Source organism: Terrapene carolina, unplaced genomic scaffold (genome assembly GCF_002925995.2).
Source record: "Terrapene carolina triunguis isolate 2854851 unplaced genomic scaffold, T_m_triunguis-2.0 Scaffold88, whole genome shotgun sequence".
NCBI classification, from domain to species: Eukaryota; Metazoa; Chordata; order Testudines; family Emydidae; genus Terrapene; species Terrapene triunguis.
In genome coordinates this window covers 23,744,328-23,761,092 of record NW_020664439.1, presented here as the reverse complement: position 1 = coordinate 23,761,092, position 16,765 = coordinate 23,744,328, and the positions used below count along the sequence as shown (strand labels likewise).

The 16,765-nt window shown below is 43.4% G+C and overlaps 2 protein-coding genes across 2 annotated transcripts in view; one reads left to right on the top strand and one right to left on the bottom strand.

The window, feature by feature from the left end:
• The window catches only part of ERICH6 (glutamate rich 6), a 124,765-nt gene extending 121,540 nt beyond the window's left edge, over nucleotides 1-3,225 (top strand). Inside the window, exons 15-17 of the mRNA XM_026649915.1 lie at nucleotides 960-1,112; nucleotides 2,095-2,326; nucleotides 2,962-3,225. Coding sequence (XP_026505700.1) covers nucleotides 960-1,112; nucleotides 2,095-2,326; nucleotides 2,962-3,225 — 649 coding nt within the window. The remainder of the gene's footprint in view (nucleotides 1-959; nucleotides 1,113-2,094; nucleotides 2,327-2,961) is intronic.
• Nucleotides 3,226-5,148: 1,923 nt separating this feature from the next.
• On the bottom strand, nucleotides 5,149-6,186 carry LOC112112931 (glucose-dependent insulinotropic receptor-like). The gene has a single exon (XM_024209024.1). It carries the CDS (start codon nucleotides 6,184-6,186, stop codon nucleotides 5,149-5,151), a length of 1,038 nt encoding a protein of 345 aa, XP_024064792.1.
• Between the last annotated feature and the right edge of the window lie 10,579 nt (nucleotides 6,187-16,765).

Sequence of the window (16,765 nt, the reverse complement as noted above, 5' to 3'; positions counted from 1 at the left end):
GATCAGGAGGTGCTGGGAGGGAGGGGGAGGTGCAGATCGGGGAGCTGCCGGTGGGTGGGAGGGAGGTCCTGGGAGCGGGGTGGGGGAGCTGATGGGGGGCTGCTGATGTATTACTGTGGCTCTTTGACAATGTACATTGGTAAATTCTGGCTCCTTCTCAGGCTCAGGTTGGCCACCCCTGCTGTAAGGGATTACTCTTACCACCATTCATCCTCTGACATCAAGACACATTGTTGGAAGGGACTTGGCCTCTAACACCCCCTGGTGGCCATTTCCTTGGCCCGTCTCTGTCAGAGTCTTCCTAACCTGGCCAGTTAAAAGTTCAGTCCTCTCCCAGGGTGATATAAAGTCCAACTATAATTCCAAATAAATATTGAAACTAATAATTATTCTGCCCCAGTTGGGCTACACTGTAGTTCTCTTCTTGGCCCCTAAGCCCAGGTCGTGCAAAGCATCTCCTAGGCTGGCTTCCTCCCAGTAGGTTTTCTCTCCACTCCCTCTCTTCCCTGGGGAGTCTGGTAGCTTCCCTCAAGGACATCCCTGCTCTAACAGGCCCTGCCCCCACAGGAGCCTTACCTTTTCCATGGGGCTCTCTTCCAACCTGACTCCTCCAGGCCTTTCCAAGAGAGAAAACACCTCTCCTACATCTCCCCCTACTGAGTTACCAGTTCTGTGTAAGCAGTTGTCTCTGACCTCTCTGCAGCTGGGGTCAGTCATTCTAATTAAGTCACCATCACACGCAGCTGGGGGATAGCTGCCAGGGCCCAGGTGAGGCTAAGCCTGAGACAGAGCCCCTTGGTTAAAATATTGGCAGCTCAGTCTCAGGGGCTTTAAACAATATTCTAGCTGCTGTGACAACTTTTGTGTTATAAAACACTTACCAAAACTATTGAATGCTTGATAATAGGGCAGTTCTACTAGCCAAACAATGAGGCTTTGAACACCTTATCTGAACACAGCTATCCATCTGGCAATCTGGCCGTTATCATTGTGCAAAAGAGGAGAGGTTATATTTGTATAGTACAGGAAGACAAGCCAAATAATGCAGCAATCCAAGCAGTGTTTGAGTCCAGTGGCAAAGGTACTTGCTATCATCCAAACGGAATTGTATGGTATGTCCACGTAAAGCAAATCACCCTGGTTTTCTGTTTAGCATGTGCTGACACATTTGTAGCTCAGCAGGGTTATTTTCCCCCTTTGTTTAAAAATGAGCATTTTAATAGCATCTTTTAAATAAATTCAAATGCCAAGCTATAGCCTAGGTAGGGTGCTTTCCAACTTAAAGTCTTATTTATGTTCTGAGGCCATGATCCTGCAGCCAGTTAATCGTGTTCATAAGCAAGCCCATTGAGGTGAATGGAACCACTCTTATGCGTAAGCACATATGAAATGTGTGCGGGATCAGGGCCCATTGTTGTAAAACATACAAAGCCAACCTAAATCACAGGTGAAGACGTCAGATGAAAACCATAAATCCCTCTGAACTAGACATGGAACAACCCTTGAAATGTACAGTATTTGCAGAGCTGCATTTTGTGCACCGGAGACTCCTCCCTGGAAGCTGAGAAGCCTGGGAGTGGGATGATGTATGGGGAAAACTGTTAACAGTAATTCCACTTTTTACTCTCCACCCACACAAGCAATAAATTTGCCTAAAATACCATACAGCAAAGTCAGTAAATGTAAAGTCCTGGAAACTGTGCAGCGAATTAAAGAGAAGAAAACAGTGGGGTGAAAGCCTCATTTTTCTACTTCTGGTTATTTAGGGTTCAACTCTGCAAGGGACCAAACCCCTGAGCAGCTTTTGACTTCACTAGGAGTTGAGCATCTTCTAGAGGTGCTACTTTCAATACTGTGTGAAGTCAAGCCCTTAGGGCCCAGGTTTATGACCTACCTCAGCAGAAGAAAGACTCCCTCTGTGACTAGGTTTAGACCTGTAAGGGCCCAATCCTCCAGACCCTTACTCATGAGTAGTCCCTTTGATTGTAGGACAGTAAAAGTTTGCAGGAGTGGGCCTACATTGTATTAGTAACAGCAAGGCATGATCTGTTATATAAAGCACTAATTTTATTAATTTATTTCCTACTTGTTTAGGATAAACATAAATATTCAGGGAGGACATTATTCAGACCAAGCAGGCAACAGGGTGCGAATGTGGACCTGGCCAAGTAGTTTGATGGACTCTGGACCCCGCGTTTCATTTAAACCCATCTTTATATCCTTGAACCAATATGTTGGTGTCAGGATAGTTGGACAAGACAAGATTGCGGTTTCTTTTCTTGCCATGGGCCAACAAGCCAAATTCAACGTGGGAACAAAAGTGCAGGTACTTTAGCGCGCGCACACACACACCCCGGCCCTCCCCCCCATTGGACCAACCGCATGTCTCCTTGCCATTAAACTTCCCTCCTTTTGTTTGGCCACAGGCAGCTTATGGATTTTTTGTAAAATGTTTAGCTATTTTCCCCAAACCTCGCTGGTATCATCGTGGTCAGTTTGTTCGTTGTCCAACCTCCGTAGAACCTCATCCTTAAGTCTCAACCTATTTCCAGAATTGGACCTAAGCACCCCTGCAACTCTCCCCCCCCCCCAGTCCATATTATTGGTCTGCAGCAGCCAAACACAGCTCCTGTATACAGATTATTCCTTCCAGAAGCACCAGTAAGCTGCACTGGGTGATGTTTAGATTGTAGAGGCCTAGGGAATGGATTAAATTACGCAGAGCACCCTTGTTTGTTGGAGTCAGGAAAGATGCAGGCAAAGGAGCGTCTCCAGCTTAATTTGTTTCAAATATTTTTATGCTCCCATTGCTGGGCGTAGCTTTGCTGATGGGCACCTTGCAAGTTTTGCTCTTATGTTTCTCTCTGCTTCTGTGAGTTTTGATCCTCCAGGAACTGTTGATTGCTGTGCTAAACAAACATTTTATAACTCTCCACCCCCTACACCTTCTTTCCTTCAAAGGTAAGGCAGCCTGGTAAACTTCCACCACCAAAACATGTATGCGAAGAAGACCTGCTGCTGTTTGCCTGCAAAATAAAGATTCAGCGTCTGTTTGATAGACTACATGGATGTTTAAACTTCCCATCTACTGAGCAGTGGGACAAAATCAAACCCCCTTCCTACCTTGCAACACAGGCTTTAAAATTAATGTACCTTTGTAAGAATTCTGACATAAGTGATGATGTTGACTGTTCAATAAGAGCTATAATAAATGCACCTGTCTGACTAGCAGTGTGTGGGTTGCATAAAGACAATATTAGTTTAATTATTCTGAGGAATATTTGCAGCTGTGTGTGTACTGAAGAATTGCATTGTTTATACACATTTTAAAAAAGTAGCTTAAAGGAATCATATACAGTAGGTTGAATTTAAGGACAGCTCTTTTTTCCTTCTCTTACTTCAAAACCTATCCAGGAGGCCAGTAACCCACCTGCCACCAAAGACAGTGCTTTCTACCTTTAGTAGTCCCATTAGGATAAGTGGGATTATTCATGAATTATACCTAGTGGTAAGTGGTTGTGGAATGATGCCCTTCGGAATGCACTGATTTATGTTAACTGTGTCAAAACATGCACTATTCAGGCATGAGTCAGAGGTGCTGCCTTTACTCATAGTGGTTGAGAGTAGAACCATTTGACCTGTATTTAAAAAAAGAGCCCCCCAACTACAAAAATATTGTTTTTAATCATTTTCAGAAATGTAAAATGCCAGTGTGTGTGTAGCCTATAAGAATAAATAGTATATTTAATGTTAAATCACCACTAGAAGGATGTGTGCAAACAATACAGTGTATGTTTAAGGTTGTGACTAGTTAACACCAGTACTAATAGAGAGGAACACATAACTGTTCCTGACACAGCTCATGTGCTGTATTGAGTAGGAATTACACTCACCTTGTGATAAAAAGAGAAAAGTTGGCCAGGGGCTACATGTCTTGTTTGTTTTGTGCCCTCTTCACTGTAGCGGCTGAGCCCACACAAGGATTTTATGGACTTATCTTCACACCCCTATCACCGGCATGCCGAAGGGAAGCATTAATATCCCCATTTTACAGCTGGGGAACGAGGCACAGAGAGATTAAGTGACTTGACCAAGATCCCTCATACACAAAATGTCAGTGAAAGAGCAAGGAACTGAATTCAGCTCTTCCAAGTTCCAATCCAGTGCCTTAACCACATTCTCTGCACACCAGTAGCAACAGTGCAGGCTTTCCCATTTTGTCCTTCAAGTGCATTCCTACCCCAAACTAGAAGGGATTTCTTATAGGGATGGTTCACGCTCCATACCCACCTGATCCTTGCCCCCATTGCTAAGATTGCCAAATGGTGTTCGTTATGGTGGCATGTGTGATATGGACCACCAATCCACTGAGCACTGTGTGGCTGAAGCCACATAAACCATCAGCCAGTCACTTGATAGGTGGCCGCAACTTTTGGCCACTGCCCTCTGACCACCGCTATATTTTAAAAGCTCAGGAAAATATATTTACATATGGTAAAGCAGAATTGTGTTGTTTAGCTAATGCACAATATATTTTGATACAGAGGAAATACAGAGCCTGACCTCATTTTCACTTGGTAACAGACAGCAGCTGGGTAGGATGACAGGTTCACTCATTCACAGAACGTGGCTGGCACAGGAAGATACGAAAGGACTTCACCAAACAAAGTAAAGATAAAGTAATAACCTGCTGCCGCTGGGTTTCTAAAGAAGTGCAAATAGAGTCTCTTTGGCCCACACAGGAAATGATCCTGTGCGTAACTGCTCCCGATGAATACATAACTTCAAAAAGGAGTTACTCCTGATTTACCCAGGTCTGAGCAAGAGTGGATAGTGGCTCAGGGCATGTTGAGGTTTATAACACTGGTGGTAAAATATTGCAGAGTTTAGTTGTCCAAACAGAACTGTTACAGGCTATTTTAAAACACCAATACCCCCTCCATTTTTTTTTTCAAAGTTTTGATTTTTTTCCCCCCAGCCAGCTCAGCTACCTTCTACACAGAGGAGGACAAAAGGGAAAGTAGTAAATCTGGATACCAGTCAACGTGCTCCAGGTCCAGGTGGTTGGTTGGTTGTTACACTAGAAAACTGTCAGTCTCACATTCCACTTCACTGGTGGTTCATGCAGAGCTTCTCTTCTGCTTTGGATCATGACACTGAGAAGACAATTTTGCAGTGGCTAGAACTGTTGAAGAAAGTAGTATTGGGGACTTGAACCTCAGATAAATCGGGTCTCTTAGCCTCTCCATTGGATAAACCATCAAGGGCTTGGACATTAAAGTGAACCACAGCCAGAGGCTTTACTTGGCCTTTCTTCTTGCACATCAGTTTGGGCAGCTGGCTTCTTATATCTTTGCAGTACAGAGCATAGATGAGGGGGTTGATGAGGGAGTTGATTTCTCCCAGCAGGAATAAGACATCCGTTATCGGGTCAGCCAGGTTGCAGGAGTCACAAGTAGCTTGCACAAAGCCTGCCAGGTAATAAGGTCCCCAGCAGATGGTGAAGCCGACAATCATTATAAGTACTGTCCGCAGTGCCTTGAAGTGGCGGAGGTGAGCAGTGAGGGGTTCTGTTTGCAGGCAGGTGCGCCAGATTCGCTTGTGCTGTGAGTAGGCAATCCTCCCGACTGAGATGTGCAGGCAGATCATGACCAACAAGGAAGGGATGAAGATCCCAAAGCAGGTCACATACAGGTAGTCACTCTTGGCTGCATACAGGAGCCCACAGTAGCCTGTGTAGTTGCTTTGCTGCAGGGAGGGAGAAATCAAAGGCATGTGCCCAAACAAAATGGAGATGGCCCACAGAATGGTGAGAGAGAAGATGATGGGTTTTTTGTTCAAGAGGGTAGGATAATAAAGGGGGAGCTTCACTGCCAAGTATCTATCCAGGGAAATCAAGAGCAAGGTGAGAATGGAGCCAATGCAAGGTGTCATGCTCATGCAGATCCGCAAGAGACAAAAGGTTAAATTCTTGTCAAAGTCTCCATCCAGGATATCATCCAGTGCCTCTGCAATGCACATCACTCCCACCAGCAGGTCTGCAGCAGCCAGGTTAAGGATGAAGATGTAGCTTCTGCCCTGCTGCTTCTTCATTAGTTTGTAGACAACCACAATTACCAGCAGATTGGCTGAGGGGATGAAGAAGCCCAGGAGAGAATGTAACACTGCATACAAGAAGTGGCTCATCTTCCTTAGGAGATAAGGATGGGAGACACATTGGCTCCAAGAGGTGTAACTGACTCCACAGTCTACACTGACTCCACCACAGAGAAAGCCAAGCTGGAAGGAAATGTGCAGCTGAAGTCTGGACTGAAAGAGCAGGACCTAATGCTTTCTGGGGTTTCAGCAGAAAAAAAATTAAGACCTGGTGCCTTTAACTCTTGGCTGATTCTTCAAGAGATAGGTTGTTCTCTTGGAATGTCCATACTCTGTTCTTCAAGCCGCCATCAGTCTGCTGCAGTTTCCAGATCTTTTAGATTTTTCTCTTTACCCACAGAGATGTGCTGGGAGATGAAAAAAACCCCAAAGTCCTCAGCTGCTGGCAGCAGGAGGCTACTGGCAGAATAAACTCAATGGGGTGGGAAGAGAAAGTGATTGGGGATGTTTGCTTGTTCAATCAGTTCCTGTATGTGTCTTTGACGCAGAAAGATAAGAAAGGTCTTTATCAAATAAAGCAAAGATAAATTATAACCCCTGACAGGTGTCTAGAATAAGTGCAAACTAAGAAGAGTCTCCTGACCCACATGGGAAATGATCCCCCATGTATAACTGCTATTGTTAAACACACAGTGCTAATAATAGAGAGACCAGGATTTGTTCCAGAGAGGGAAATGTATCTCAGTTACTACAGAGAATCACAAAATATGGTCAGTGAGTGCTATGTGCCAAGCACCACACTAAGGTTATCAGTTAAATGGCTTTCTCAGAAATCTCTCTTCTATTGACTGTGAGAAACTCTTGGAACTATGGCAACCAATGAACATTAAACACAGTGCTTCTAAATCGAGACACAGCACCAAAAACACCAAGGACAGCAGCAGCCCAGCACCAGGAAGAAGCGCCCAGCCCAGCATATTGTTGTTTCAGACCTTGTATGTAACGCTGACTGGAATGATAAAAAGAAGCTTCCGTGTAAAATAATTCACCTTTGTATAGCAGGCTAATTTTAGCCAAGTAACAGGAAAGTGTTATCTAGCGATGCTACTAATCACTAATAATAATAATCCCTAACTCATCACTGGATCTCAAAGTGCTTTACAAAGGAGATCAATATCATCATCATTTTACTGATGGGGAAACTGAGGCACAAAGAGGGGAAGAGACCCTCAAGGCCACCCAGCAGGCCAGTGGCAGAGCCAGGACTAGAACTTAGGTCTCCTGAGGCCCAGTCCAGTGATCAATCAGCGAGGCCGCACTACCATACACTAGGACTCTTGACTTCACCATTTAGGTGCCATTGACATTTTTGCTGACACCTAACCCAATAGGACTCCAGGCACCTAGGTTTCTGCTGATCGCCATTCACAAAGCCACGAAAGTCCTAATGCCCCACATGCCCCTAATCCCACCCCACAGCTGATGGGCAGTACGAAGCCCTAGTTTAAGTGGAAACCATGGAGGCCCCAAAGCAGGCTTTTCAAATTAGGATGGGGAACACTTATCTCACCCACCCACAGGCCCTATCCTGTAGGCGTGCTCAGAGCACAGAGACCTGTCAGACCCCATACCCAAAGGCCTGGATGCAGACCACCAATGGGGGTGTGACATGTCATTCCATATTCTTTATGAAAATATGCTTATGATACAAGTATGACATAACAGATACTTTATGCAAGATGGCTCATGTGAGGTATCATTGGAAAGGTTATGATTTACTGAATGCGATTATCCAATTTGTATGCATGTATCATTTCTGTATCTGAAATTAGGAATATTGATTATGTATCTGTATTTCAAATGTGTTACTTTGGGTGACGCCCCCTGCTAACACATCAGGTACAACAGTGAAAAGCCCAACAGTGCTGATGACCCGTCAGCACGAGACAATGGACTGTAAAAGGGCTTAGTCTCCCTGTGAACCTGTGGGTCAGCCTGTGAAGAATGGCTACAGGTGCCCTACAGAGGCATGTGACCATGTCACCTGATACCAGAACCCATCTTGAATTCCGTACTTTTCCACAAGAAGCTGGGTGTGTGTGTCAGACTAGGAAACAAAGGACTCCCGCCTTATGCAAATCCTATTTAAGGGTGGGGAGTGAGGTAATGCAGGTCGTCAGTTCTCCCCTGTTACTCCACCCAAGATGACTGCTGGAAACAACTAAGACCTTCGCTAGGAGGCGTGGTGAAGCACTGGAATGGGTTACCTAGGGAGGTGGTGGAATCTCCATCCTTAGAGGTTTTTAAGGCCCGGCTTGACAAAGCCCTGGCTGGGATGATTTAGTTGGTGTTGGTCCTGCTTTGAGCAGGGGATTGGACTAGATGACCTCCTGAGGTCTCTTCCAACCCTAATATTCTATGATTCTAAAGAACTGGACCCAGGCTGGAAGGGCATCTGGCCTGTGAAGAAGATTATTAGAACCACATTTAGGGTGAGAACTTGTATGTAACCAGTTTCTTGAGTGTATTAAGCTTAGTTTGTGTGCTCTATTTTCTTAGTAATCTGCCTTGTTCTGTCTGCTACCTCCTTAACTACTTAAAATACTCCTGTTATAGTTAATAAATTTATTTCTGGTTTACAATATAACCCAGTTTATGTGATTTCTAACTGGGGGGAGGGGGAGAGAGGGCAAGAAGTTGTGCATACCCTCCTCCTCCACATTGAGGGAAGAGGCGAATTTCATATAATTTTGGGTTTGTACTCCGTGTGTGTGGGGGGGGGGGGGGGGGGGACATCTGGGTGCTGTGGCAGGCCCCTTAAGCTGAGCCTTGTCAGAGCGGATCTCTGTCTCTGTGCAGCTGGGTGTGGCCCTGCCTGTGTGCTTGGCTGGAAAAGGCCAGGGAGCCTAGCCCAGCAAGACCAGGTAAAAGGGGGCCCAGGCTGGCCGAATAGTCTGCCTCAGTGGTGTCCCAGCACACCAGGTGACATCCCAGGGGGTCCAGCCCATCACAGGGACAGCCCAGCACTCGCACAAAAGCCCACAGTAGGCACAGGAAAATGTAGGGCGAGCATGAGAAAGGTATTGAGTGGGATCAGGAGATAGACTATTTCAACTGCTAGGGCATGTGCTACCTAAAGTGTCTGACCTAGCTTAGGTGCCTAATTCCAGGAGAGGGTTTGCAGCTAAGGATCTTGATCAGAGAGATCAGCCAGGTGCACCAGGTTAGCCGCTTAGGCTCCAATTCCCCTCTCCTTGGCATTTAGCTCCTGGCTCGCTTTAGCAGTTCCCCACTTGGCTTGCTGGCATCTGAGGATCCCTTTCTCACTCCCCCCCATATGTTGCAGGAGGAGCCTAGGTGGCTAACTCAGGACTGAAGATTCCTACAGGTGGCAGGGGGAAAGAAAGCCTCTAAAAGTGACCTAAAATATCTTCTCTGTACATTCAAATGTCATGATTTCAGAGTTTGATATGTTGGTACCTTCCAGTGCTAGAAGACAATGTCGAGTCTCGCTTTAAACACAAAGTTCACATTTCTAGTCCTGCAGGGTCACGAGGTATTGGACATTAAACCTGTCATAGGCACAAGCCTGAGTAGTGCCCACCCTCGCTATCAGGCCCCTGTCATTTGTGAGAGGGGAATTCCACAACTGGAGGGGAAGAGAAAGCATTTCTGTGGCACCTGCTCAGAGGGGCTGATTGGTAAAATCATTGCTAGGGGAGAAGAGGTGGTAGCCAGAGTGCAGGAGCAGTGATTAAAAGAACAGGATAAATAGTGGAATCAGATGATAAATACCTATCACAACTATCACCAGCACACCACATTTGATGTATGTATATAATTTCATTGTGATTTATCCCCTAACTAAATCAGAACTAACATATGAATATTCATGGTTATATATAGATGCAAGCAAGGAAACAGCATTATGTATCGCCTGCACTAAAATTAATTAATATATAAATAAACATATAAACAAAGTGCAGGGTGACCTCTTAGAAGGAACTATACAACCAATGAACAGAAGCCAAATTGTCCTCATTTTCTCTGATAAGATGTTTTTGCATAGTGAGATTACAGAAAATGACCTTATTTATAGGGAAACAACTCAGAAGGAGGAGGAAATTAAACAAATATCCCCTCCAGTGAAGTTAAGATATAAAAGCATTTTGAAATCTCCATGAAAACATATGGCATTTTGGCCTGACACAAGGAATGGGCCATATGTCTGATACCATGTCACACATGTACCATTTACAGAAACCCTTTTGCCCCATGGCTCAAGCAAACATTTTCAGCATGTGTACTGCATAACCCTGGCAGCTGGTTTTGTTTACAGCTTTCCTGACTCTGGTCCACACACTTGAACACTCCAAATTCACAGTATTTTGATTCACCTTCAGAATTCGGGACAAGAAATGTGGCTGCAGGATGCTCTGGGTCATCCCATAGTTAACCAAACCTTGTTTTCTTTTTGTACAGGAAAAGATCCACATTTTTATTGAGCCCCAAATTGCTATGCTTCCTCTGGCCCAGTAAATTAATCAGCCACAGCACCTCTCTTCCTAGGACTCTCATTGCCTAAATCATTGCTTTCAGATCTGCATAGCTATCACAGCATCATGCGTTAAGCTAGGATTAGAACAGCTGAGAGTATTATGATGTATTATTTGTATTACTGTAGTGCCTAGGAGCCCGTGTCATGGACCAGGATTCCATAGTTCTAGATGCTGTACAAATACAGAACAGAAGGATGGTTCCTGCTATCTGTCCCCAGAAAATAGGAGCATTCCTGTTTGGTTCTTACAAAAACCAGTATTTTGTAATACTGGAGTCTGGTCTGCAGTCTGGCCATGTGAGGGAAGAAAGTGATGGATGAGGACATATGTGCCTGAATGAACCCTGTGTGAAAACCCTCCTTTCCTTCCTTCCCCTCCGCATGAGATACCCAATTCTGCACATGTACTTTAACCAGGGTGGCAGGAAAGATCCCTGAGGGAGATGGAATTGGTGAAAGAAGGGATACAACTTCCCCATCTGCCAGAACTTGCCCAAGCTACACCTCTGATCCTGTGTGTGCCCAACCTCAGAGGGGTCCGGTTTTCACTCTGGTTGATGTAGCTGGCAGCAATCATGGATCACAGATGGACTTTGATCTAGATACCAGAGGGCTTAATTACAAGAACAGCAGGGGCAAGAGATCGGACTGGGTCCAGTTCCTTCCCATGCTCTATGACTATCTAGCTAACATACATCTGTGACATTAGGTGAAGGTATCTTTAATCTTTGCAGGGGGCATTAGAAGCAGTATCAAGCTGTTTGCGCATATACATGCACTGAAGCAATAACCACATGTGGAAGTTTCTTAATATGGTAGAGACTAGGAGAAGAAAATGGGGAGTATTCATTTATAATAGGGCAGGGAACAAGTGCAGGTGTGCTCCCATGGCTGGTTGAAGGACTATTAGCAATTTGGTAGAGTTGATTATTTGTGGTGTTCATTAAGGTTGTGGCCTCATTTACTGAAGAACAGTTTGCACTTGTCAAATGATTTATATGAGGTTCCTATCTTGTTATGGATTAGAAATCATTTTATATATAGTCATTTTCACTTCTGTATGCCTGTACCTCACCTTCCCAGAGTGAACTGGTTCACCTAAAAATAAATCCAATAATTCATCAATTTAGCCTCTTGCCAAACATTCTATAATCATTTAGCTCGCATTTATTACAGATTTTGATTCTAAGTCAACCAATCCAAGTAAGATATTACTTTCAGCCTCTTGTTAATGACCAGTATGAGAGCGCCACTAATAGCTTTGCAAACATCGTTTTAAAGGGATTTGTACCATTCCATTTTAGCTAGGCAGTTCACATACAGCATTTATCAACCTTTTAGGGACTAAAGCTTTTATCTATCTTGAGAAAATAGTTTAACCATGGAAAAGCAATACTAAGAGTATTGTTCATGTTCAATAAACTAAGATAAAGGGTCTGATTTGGATTTCATTTGCAATTATGTAAATCAGGAGAAACTACTGAAGTAATGGAAGTAAATCCAAATTTTCAGCAGTTTAATTGAGATATGAATCTGAGTCAAATATTTATCTACCGTGTAATCCATACAGCACCATCACATACTAAAAGCAGTAGAAGTGGCTTACCTGATACAGCATCAGGATGCATCCACTCACAGTTCCTCCTTCTCTTGGTGGTTGGGTAATTTTAGTACTTTAGCTACAGCAAAAATCCCCCATTTTCAGGGTAATAAGAGTCCCAAAAGCAAAATACATCCTTTACCCTCCTCAGGCCACAGAACTATCTCTGTGGCTTCACCAGTTGCTTCCACCAGGCTAAACAGTTACTTGGCCTTTCCCAGGTTAGACAGACCCTTGTTGTTTTATTCCTCAATGCTAGCATCATAAGCCCTTCTCCTCTGAGTTACAGGGGTTCCACACCAACCCGCAAAATGGCATTATAGTCCTCCCTCTGTTACAGACTGCAGCTCTGGGACCCTAAACTATTAAGGGCTGCCAACCTTCTTCTCAAAATCTGTGACTTCCTGTTTCACAGGATAACATTCCGCCACCCTCCCACTCCCGCAGGGGGCGGAAAAAAAAAAATCTATATTGAGGCCTTCTCCCTAACCACTTTACACTAGTCTTTTGCCCAGGTCACCCTACAGAGCCAAGTCAGGCCTCAGGTCTTCCCTCACCCCTAATCTCTCCCCTCTGAGGTAACTGCTTTCACACCAGGCCCTGTGATCAGTCTCCAATCACATAATCCATCTCAGTCACTTGCTCCCTCAGGGGATTACCGCTCCCATGATTTGGGCAAAAACCAGGCACAGGTAAGAATTGGAATGGAAATGTATTTAAAGGCACAAAAGGCTTTTCAGAAAGCCTTTGACAAGGTTCATCACCAAAGACTCTTAAGCAAAGTAAGCTGTCATGGGATAAGAGGGAAGGTCCTCTCATGGACTGGTAACAGGTTAAAAGAAAGGAAACTGTGTAGGAATAAATGGTCAGTTTTCAAAATGGAGAGAGGTAAATAGTGGTGTCCCTCAGGGGTCTGTACTGGGACCAGTGCTATTCAACATATTCATAAATGATCTAGAAAAAGGGGTAAACAGTGAGGTGGCAAAATTTGCAGTAAACTATCTTGAGTTGTTTTGTAAGTCCCAGGCAGACTGTGAAGAGCTGCAAAAGGATCACTCAAAACTGGGTAACAAAATGGCACATGAAATTTAGTGTTGATAAATGCAAAGTAATGCACATTAGAAAACAATCCCAACTATACATATAAAATGATGGGGTCTAAATTAGCTGTTACCACTCAAGAAAAAGATCTTGGAAATCATTGTGGATAATTCCACAATGGCAGTCAAAAAAGCGAACAGAATGTTGAGAATCATTAAGAAAGGGATAGATAATAAAACAGAAAATATCATACTGCCTCTATATAAATCCATGGTACACCCACATCTTGAATACTGCATGCAGATGTGGTAGCCCCATTATAGAGGAATTGGAAAAGGTTCATGTAAATACCTTTGAAAATCTGGGCCTTGGTGTTTCAGAGTCAGAAAAAGATTCCACTCACACCACTGCAACTTTGACTTCAGTGGATTTACTCCTGATTTACACCATTGTGAGATGAGAATGAGACTCGATCTGTACCTCAAACAGCTTACACAATAAGTGCCAGCTTCTGATATCATTCATACTGGTATAAACCCAGAGTAACTCCCATAACAGTCAGTGGAGCTACGTCCACAACAACATTAGAATAAACGGGCCTGATTCGCCACTATATGGCATTTTGTATCCTCATTTACACCTATGCTAAGTGAACACTGAGTAAAAATGTTACCAAATTAGAATTTGCCTCTTATACTGCTATTAGAATTCTACACGCACTTTGCATGTGGGTTCATGATAACTGATAAAGATTTCTAAGAGAACTAAAAATTAGATCCTATAAAATGGAACATTTCGGAGAAACGTTGAGTCAGAATAACCGGTTTCACATGAAAGATGAACTAAAACTGTAGTTCCAATGTTAGGATAACGCATAGATAAACTATATTGAGGGTTCATGTTTCTGACAGAAAATAATTAGGATCTTTATGGGGAAAAATCCTGCAAAGACCACCACAAAAACTGAAGATATATGATCAAAAATTAGAACTGTTTCACAGGACTGCCTATCTTCTGAGTAAAACAAGTCACCCTGATTAAGTACCACAAACTATTAAGTATTCTATTAACACTGTACAACTGGCTTTTAAGAGGGTGTGCAATCAATCACCTTTTTCTGATTAAAAACATTCTACAGAATTACTGTTTAATAGGTTTCAGTATAAATCATAAAAACAAAATGTGATGAACTCTGTGACCCAGAATTATATACAGGATTGAGGCAATGGAAAAGCTGTGTCTCCATAACAAAAGCCAATAAAACAGGGTTATACTCTTTGCATACTTAATGAACACCAGCATAGTTACCCATACACTTTACCTAACATTGTATATAGTCTTGATCTGATAAGAAAGAACTGCTGAGCTCTAAGATTCTCTTTGGAAAGAGATCAACAATTATTTTAATATCCAAGTGGGAAGGCTAGGTAAATATCAGTATGATATTTTGCTTGATAACAGCATATGGAAATTCATAGCCTAGCAACACATCTAAGCAGTCATATACATAGACAGAAAACAAGTAATTTCACCTAACTTGGCTGTATGTAAGTAATGATAATGATACTAGAAAACATTTTGATTCATCTATTTCACATGACATTGTGTTTCACATGGGATGCTATGGGGAGGCCATGCTAATGGATCATCAAAAATAAATAGCTATCCTTTGAACAGCAAGCAAGGAGAATTTCAAATTTAGGTTATTGTATGCTTAAATATATGCATGTGGTTTCATTGAGGAGTGGCTGGGTGGAATGTCTTGATGTTACTGCATTCAAATTAGTATCTAAAAATCTTTGAGGAAGGGCCTACAGTAATTCCTATTCAGGGTGACAGATGCCTCCAGCATGCCTTCAGTTGATTATGGAACTCACTTTGTTTCTATTCAGACTGCCAAAACATTAAATAGTGTCAGAAGCACTAGGACTTAATATCCAATGGTAACATATGAAGGCAACAGGACCAGCAGGTGCTCAGCACTCGGAGTTAGATGTCCAATTTTAAGCACCCACGTTTGACCATTCTGGACATTCGGATTTGACAAGGGCCAGGCACATTACTGAACTTCTGCATCTTTGTAGCCAGTAGTTTCACACACAGCTCAGCACTGGAGATAGGGTGACCAGACAGCAACTGAAAAATCGGGACGGGGGTGGAGGGGTAATAGGCACCAATATAAGACAAAGCCCCAAATATCAGGACTGTCCCTATAAAATCGGGACATCTGGTCACCCTAACTGGAGATAACTGCCTTCCTGTGACTGAGCTAAGGAGGAAATAATGGCCCTAAAGCCATCAAAAGGAGGGTTGGGGCATTACTCTCTATAGCTGAAGTGATCTGGGGTCTTCCCAAAGTTCAAAGGGGATCTACAGTTATGTTTGGTCCAGATCCCAAAGGCCAGCCCCCATATGTAGACTAGTCTTGAAGGCAAACTCTTGTGCTCTAGAATGTCACCTGGAAAAAACCCTTAGATAAATCTCTCTCAGGAAGTGCACTGATCACAAAAGAGTGAAAGCCTATTGACCCCTAAATTTCCCTCCTAAAAGAACTCCATTCCAGAATGTGGGGAGAGCACTATTTGAGTAAACCTTCCTCCCACTTCCTAGCCTTCTCCCCGCACCTGTTATGACCATTTGAAGAGGTCTCCCATGTAGCTAGCCAACACCTGTTCAGAGCTTTCTTGGTCTTCTATGTACTGCTTGCTCTGGACTTTATGCACTGGAATTCACGGCCATATGCCACTACCCCATCCTCAGTCAGGATTCTGCAACCAGTGCAGGTGCTGGTATCCAGTGGTCACTGAGACTGTCAGCTAAGGAAGGGAGTGGCTCCTGAGACAAGCAAACAGAAAACACAGGACTCGCTTCAGGTAGAAGTGGTCATGTTGCAATAGCTATAATGCTACCTTTCTCCTCAGCATGGTACCCAAAGAACCTTGGAATTGGCTTATCATCCACTTACATCTAACTGAGAACATCCGCAACCTTACCTAGTCTGAATTCACAGAACTCTTGATTGGGCATACAGTCCTTTGCACTGGTCGTTTCCATATGACAGCAGAACTATTGCATGTCTTTTTTGTTAAACTGCACCTGTTTCCTGAAATCCGTATCTTACAATATGCCCAATAACTTTTTCTGACTACTGTGACACTGCATTTTCTCTCCCCTTTCCTATATGCCTCATATGTACAAAATGTCAAGAACACATAGCACTCAGCAATTAAAAAAAACAACAACATATTACAGTACAAACTTCCCAAGGCTACGTTAAATGTATTTGGATAACAGTCTTGTATCTTTGAGAATTCACTGAGATGGAATAGTAATGAGAAGTCAATACAAGATGAATAGTGCTCCTGTGAAGTGTACTTCTTCTAGGTTTGTTTTCAGCTCTAACTGGAAGAATCCAGTTTGATTATTCTTCGTGGTCATACTTTCAACAAGTAATAAAAGTACACCAATAC

Excerpts from the sequence above, each read along its gene's own strand:
- LOC112112931 (XM_024209024.1), bottom strand. The coding sequence starts at position 6,186 with ATGAGCCACTTCTTGTATGCAGTGTTACATTCTCTCCTGGGCTTCTTC.